This window comes from Takifugu flavidus, chromosome 21, assembly GCF_003711565.1.
Source record: "Takifugu flavidus isolate HTHZ2018 chromosome 21, ASM371156v2, whole genome shotgun sequence".
Classification (NCBI taxonomy): domain Eukaryota; kingdom Metazoa; phylum Chordata; class Actinopteri; order Tetraodontiformes; family Tetraodontidae; genus Takifugu; species Takifugu flavidus.
Genome location: NC_079540.1, coordinates 8001577 through 8007705, shown reverse-complemented (window position 1 = coordinate 8007705; position 6129 = coordinate 8001577). Strand labels below are relative to the sequence as shown.

The 6129-nt window shown below is 44.2% G+C and overlaps 1 protein-coding gene across 1 annotated transcript; it reads left to right on the top strand.

The window, feature by feature from the left end:
• Positions 1–1611: 1611 nt before the first annotated feature.
• On the top strand, positions 1612–2427 carry dpm3 (dolichyl-phosphate mannosyltransferase subunit 3, regulatory). The gene is made up of 2 exons (XM_057021411.1): positions 1612–1677; positions 1897–2427. Exon 2 carries the CDS (start codon positions 1935–1937, stop codon positions 2211–2213), a length of 279 nt encoding a protein of 92 aa, XP_056877391.1. The 5' UTR covers positions 1612–1677; positions 1897–1934; the 3' UTR covers positions 2214–2427.
• The last annotated feature ends 3702 nt before the right edge of the window (positions 2428–6129 follow it).

Below are 6129 nucleotides of genomic sequence, written 5' to 3'. Positions count from 1 at the left end.
AGGCCTGGCAGGGAGGTAGACTGAGAAAAGCCAGCTCCAGCGTTCCCACCGTGTGGGTCACAATCTCCCGATGCTGCCCGGTGTTGTTAAACACAATAAAATTAAAGGTAGCCTAATGGGAAATTACGTTGGTGGAAAGTGATTCTTTTTTTTTGGAGTAAAACCATGATTATATCCTGTTTTTTTCCTTTTTCCTGCAATAAAACTCAAAATATTAACAACAGGCATTCAGGTATTCGCAGCCTCTATTGACATGTTCAGTATTTATCAGCCCAACCAATTTATTAAATACCTCCCATTTCTAATCAGGGTCAAGATGGACTGATGACCTTGCTGGGGTGTATTCCTGGTCAGGTCATCAGTCCATCAAAGGACACACACACACACACACACACACACACACACACACACCACACACACACACACACACACCACACACACACACACACACACACACACACACACACACACACACTCACCCTGCAGGGAGCTTTTTATCTGATGTGCATGTTGTTGGAGTACCTGGATAAAACCAGCACAGGAGGAGATGAAAGGCCCCAGCGAGATTCCAACCCAGAACCTTCTTGTTACAGTTCTGACCTGTGCAAGATGGGGAGAAGGTTGTAAGTAACTGGACAAAGGTTTTTCCTCTCAATAGTAGTTAAAACGCACAACGAGTTACTCTGTTATCACATCATTTAATTATACGTCTCTCTCTTTTATTTTTTTTATTTTTTTTACCATATTGCACTATTCACTCCTTGGATGTACTTTTAAAATATCTCTGGCTGCATAAACACCTTTGCCCCTGCTGCCTGCTGGGTTTGTAAACTTGAACATCAGTGTCTCACATATATAACCGACGTCGTGCGTCTGGCAGGCTTTCAGCTCACTTGAACTGTTACCATCACTGTGGAAGATAAGCAGCATTGTTTCTAAGAATAACAGACTAAAGTAGTTCCTGTCCTTCTGAGTTCCTCGGAGGTCTGTTCACTCGGCACCTGGACACAGTTTGGACTGAACAAGACGGCCTGACGGCACCAGAGAAGAGCCTGAGATCAAATATAAGTGGTTCTCCTTTTAGAGGAGTCAACTGTTGCTGCATGGCTTTTGCTTTGTGTACATATATAGATTGCTGTTGGCTTGTACTGCTCATCTGATTTTGAAAAATTACTTTTCTAAATTAAGAGCGCTCTCTGGAGAAAACAGTCGGTGGCCTAATGTATGGAAAAGCCACAGGGGCCCTCATTAACAAAACAGCTGAAATAAATTGTCTTCTATTTCTCAGCTGTGAGATATTTATTTTCTTAATACACCCCCCAAACCATCAGCAGCCATATTTTAATGAAGCATGCAAAGGTAATGGATTGTTACTGATTAAAAAAAATGGAGATGTAGAAATTAATATACTGCACTGAGTCCAGTCATTGCACAAATGGATGGAGTGATAAAACAATGAATAAAACATAATATAATGCAAGATGAAAAAATTGTAAAACACTTACTGTTGAAATAGCAATGTATTGAACGTATACCTGTAAAAACGTATATTAAAGTGTTGCGTTTTAGGTCATTCTGTACAACGCCGACAAATAACTAACTACATTTCCCATCTAGCTTTGCGCTTTACGTTACGTCATACATCTGCGCAGAAGAGACGTGGCAACAGGAAGAGAGGTAAACACGCCGCTTAGTGATTTTAAAGCTACTTATTGAACAGAATCGTCGACTGATTGATATTTTAACAGAAGTATCCCCATTTATTCGGCTATTATAATAGCATCCCTCGGCTGAAAATTGTTTTTTTCTTGTGCTGTAGTAGCTGTCGCGATTTTTGTCGCTGTGCTAAAGCTAAGCTAAAGAACAGAGTATTAGCGGCTGTCTTCTCTCTTGCAGGTTGTTCTCCAGGTGAACTCGCCGCGGAAGGTGTCATCATGACTAAACTAATGCAGTGGCTGTTCGGTGTGTCGCTGTTGGCAGTAGTCTGGGCTCTGATTGCTTACGACCTGTTGGATCTTAACCTGCCGCAGACTTACAGAGACGTTGCCTGGCCGATGCCTGCCTACCTACTGGTGTCGTTTGGATGCTACTCACTTGCAGTGATTGGATACCGGGTGGCTACCTTCAATGACTGCGAGGAGGCCTCACGGGAGCTACGCATGCATATAAAAGAAGCCCGAGAGGACTTGAGAAAAAAGGGCTTAAGGTTTTAGATCATTTAGAGTGACCCTATCTTTTCCGTCTTGTCTTTTCCGTGTGTGTGTGTTTTTTTTTTTTTTTTTTTAGGGCTGGGGCTTCACACAGGTTTAGGGAGAATACAGGTGTGCAAGGAATTCTTGCATATATGAGCCAGGGGTTTGTATCCACTGATGAAAACATGTCTTTGTTAAGTTTTGAAATAAAAATACAGCTTTTCCTTTTCTTTAATCCTCGCTTTCTTGTCCTGTGTTGGCAGTTCTGAACCTAATCAAATGTTGGGAAGTTATTTCGTGGCTGGGCATCTGTGTCTTAAAATACTGCCTCTGCTCATTTTAGGAGCTTCCTGCTGTGCGAGAACAAAGCGCAGCATAGTCAGAGACATCATTATATGGTCTCAAAAGCTCCAACGGTTTTCAAACAAACGCAAAAGAGTCGGCAGTTTTCTGTGTGCAAGCTTTGCCTGTTGTGCCATTTGGCTGCAACCCCCATCGTGCAACGCTACAGAACCCCCCCACGAATGTCTGCAAGCTGTTGCACGAACAGACTGGATGAAAGGCAACCTGTTATTTACCAGAAAATCTCCTACATGTGCAATTACACCAAAGGCCTCCCGTGATTGGCAGTTATGTTCCTACTTGTAGTTAATCACTTTTTTCATTGTCATCACTTTCCCCAAATCTCTCTTTGAACGCATCCATCTGTGTGCTCTTTCCTTCTCTGCAGGCAGTCAGAAGAAAGTCTAAAACAGATTTGGGCAACAATTCAAACAGGCAGGAAGAGCTCAGCCTATGTGTAGAAGCAGGCCTGCGTTTTCTCTCTAACATTTCAGCACAAAAAACTCATTTCAAACATCCCGTTACAGTTACAGGATGGCCGGCGTAGGCGGCGTTTCTGGTCATTTTCTCCCACAGCTCAGGCGGTTACAACGCTAGAGTGACCTAAAATAACACGAAGCTATACATCAAGCACGTGTCTCCAGGCCGATGTGTACATTTGTGTCATCGACGAGGTTTAGAAAGTCGACAACTGTCTCCAGTTTCACTGCAACGAGCCACCACGAGGTTTCGGGTAAATATGCAGAGGAGGTGCAGAAGGATACTATAACGAGGAGTCGGAGAGAGGCAGCGCCGTGCCCACATACGTGGCCCCACTCAGACTTTGGGCCGCCATGGGAAAAAAAGGAAGGACATGATTTCTGGAGACACTGACGCAGCTGAGAGTGAAGCCATCTCAAGATTCGGAGAACCAAGACCAAGAAATGATAGGCTATCATGCAGAAAGGATTTTTTCTCCACCCACACGTTTCGCAACAAAACCTCAAAACCAGCCAGCGAAGAATGGAGTAATCCAGGCTCAAAGCTGCAAGAGATGACGATTTTATACAGATAAAGGAAAATATGGCAGATAAAGACGATAAAATTTAACCGAAAACTAATGTGGAAGCGTAGAAGAATGTGACGTCGACTGCACAAGATTATGAATCATCATCTTTTTTATGTGTTGGAGGGATTTCATCTTAAAAGAAAACAGTACTTGATGTTAGCAGTGTTATAAAGCGTTGCCACGCTGCTATTATCAAATATTCTGTAGCAAAGACCAAACACATCAGGTTTTGGATTTAATTAAGGGGTTTGAGTCAAAGAATGTGAAATTAAAGCATGTGGTGGAACAGCAGAGATATCTCTGGTGTTACAAGGGCTGAGTGTGTGTGTGTGTGTGTGTGTGTGTGTGTGTGTTTGTGTGACACACAGCTTTCGGGAAGAGTCCACACCCCGATTGCAGGCAGGAGACCAACGCGTTCCCTGAAGCCTCGACGCGTTCAGGAACTCTGAGGTGTTTCCATCCCATCATTCCGGCCTGACATTACAGCCGCTCGAAGCTTTTACAGAACTCGAGTAAAAGGAGCTTTTAAACAATCCGCCACATTCAAGCGGCGCTTAATCCTCACAGGCAGTCCATCATAACTGCTTTAAAGCCCTGGGAGCGAGTGAAATGTCATGGGGGGGTCGTCTATTGTTGCTCATGAGCAGCTGCTTTGATAATTACGGGCCACCGTTGCTCAGATCCAGGTCATCGTGGAAGCTTATAAATGCTAGAAATAGCTGTAATAACATTAGATAACAGTGCAGAGGCCGTGTGAGGTTTACCAGAAGACTCCCGGGCACTTGTCGCCATGCGTCCTGCTGGTCGTGGAGCCGTGCACGGAGATGGACCAGCTGGGCCGAGGCCTCCTCCCAGAGTTTACAGACGTGCAGCGTGAGCTGGTGTCTCAGGGCGATTGGGAAACATCACATTGATTTTTCTTCTCATGTATCATATAAATATGTCATGCGTCAACGGCTTGGAGCTCTGACTAAAAGAGTTTTGCATGTTTTCCATCAAAAACAGTTTCTTTTTTTAAATTTCTTCAGGAAAACAGCTAACAAATACTATCTGGAAATCCAAGCCACAAAAATGTATTTCAAAGAGAAAAATAACTTCAAATGATGGTCAGACACATTTATTTATTTATTTCCTCTTTTATAGTTGCAGTTTTTAATTAGACGGCAGATTTGTGATTGAGCCCGGCCGTCAGAAACTGATATAAAAATCATGAAATGCTTGGAGGAAGAGCACAAGAACAATGTTTTAATAAACCTTTCACCTCTTCCTTTAAAGACTCCACCTGTAAGCTAACTTTGAGGGAGCGGCTGCATCATTAGCTTTTCCTGCTACCATCCGAGCTGCTACTTAAAACAGAAACGTGTGTATTTTTGCGTGTTAGGAGCATTAGTGTGTTTGTCTACCCGGTTGTGTTGTATTTGCAGACAGTGTTGACAGTAAATGTGCTTAAACAAACACGCACCCACATGGACTCTTCCATGTTTTTCAGAAAAAAGTGATTTTAAGAGTTAAGAGTTGCGGTTATGTAATTGACCCAAAAAAAAAAATCGTTGCCCTCGAGATGTTCTTGTTTTTCCGTTAGTTCTGCTCGTCGTTTGAACTCCCTTCCCGTTCAGAACCGTCTGGAACGTCCACTGCTGCTTTACATTTACTCGGGCTGGGGCGGGTGGAGGGTCGTGTCCGGACGAGTTACTGGCCAGCGGTGCCTCTGTTAGGGGTGGGGGGGGTGGGGGGTTAGGGGCCTGTCCGCCAGCCCTTATTTACAGCCGTGCCTTTGAAAACATTGGGGAGCTGTAAGGCAGTGGCACCAGATTTTGGTGTTACAGCTGTTTTAACTGTCACGGCTGTAAAGCTCCCCTGGGGAGGGAGGGACAAGAGAGCGAGATATTTGAACAATGGCTTGTCATGAGAGTTTCAGACAAGCAAAGTAGCATGACTGAGGAAAAGAGAAGGTGTTTGTGTCGGGGTGTTGGAGGCTTGCCAGGAAGTTGAGCTATGGGCTGTTGAACGATCCCACCTGGGTTCCATCTTCATTGCAAAAGACAACCTTAATGGCAGAGGACGCACAGCTCCAGTCTGTTTTCTCTTTCTCTTCTGTTTACCTGTCTAATTATAGCCTCTCTCTAGCCACATTGCTCTTTATTCTGCTCAACGCCTGTCACATTAGAATGTGTTATTATCTGCGCTGTGGAGATCTTTGGCGGTTATCAAAAGAAGAAGCAGGCAAGGTTTCCTTCCCGAGTCTTTGGTTCTTCAGATGAATGACTTGTCCTAACTAAAATAGTAGGATGGACTCACAACACCGAGCCTCCAAAATATGCCATCATGACACTTTAAGAGCAGCGCGCTTATGCTAAATTTGGTTCTTGTATTAGCATCACTGACGCTAATAAAGATTGACAATAGGTTGTTACGTGTGAGCTCCCATTCTGCCAAAGTGGCGCTGCCGAATCTGCTGAGGTCAGTCGAATTAGCAACTCGGACGTGCGGCGATATCAGGTTTGCTGTGATATCACAGCCCACCACCAGAGCGATCAAGACGGCTTG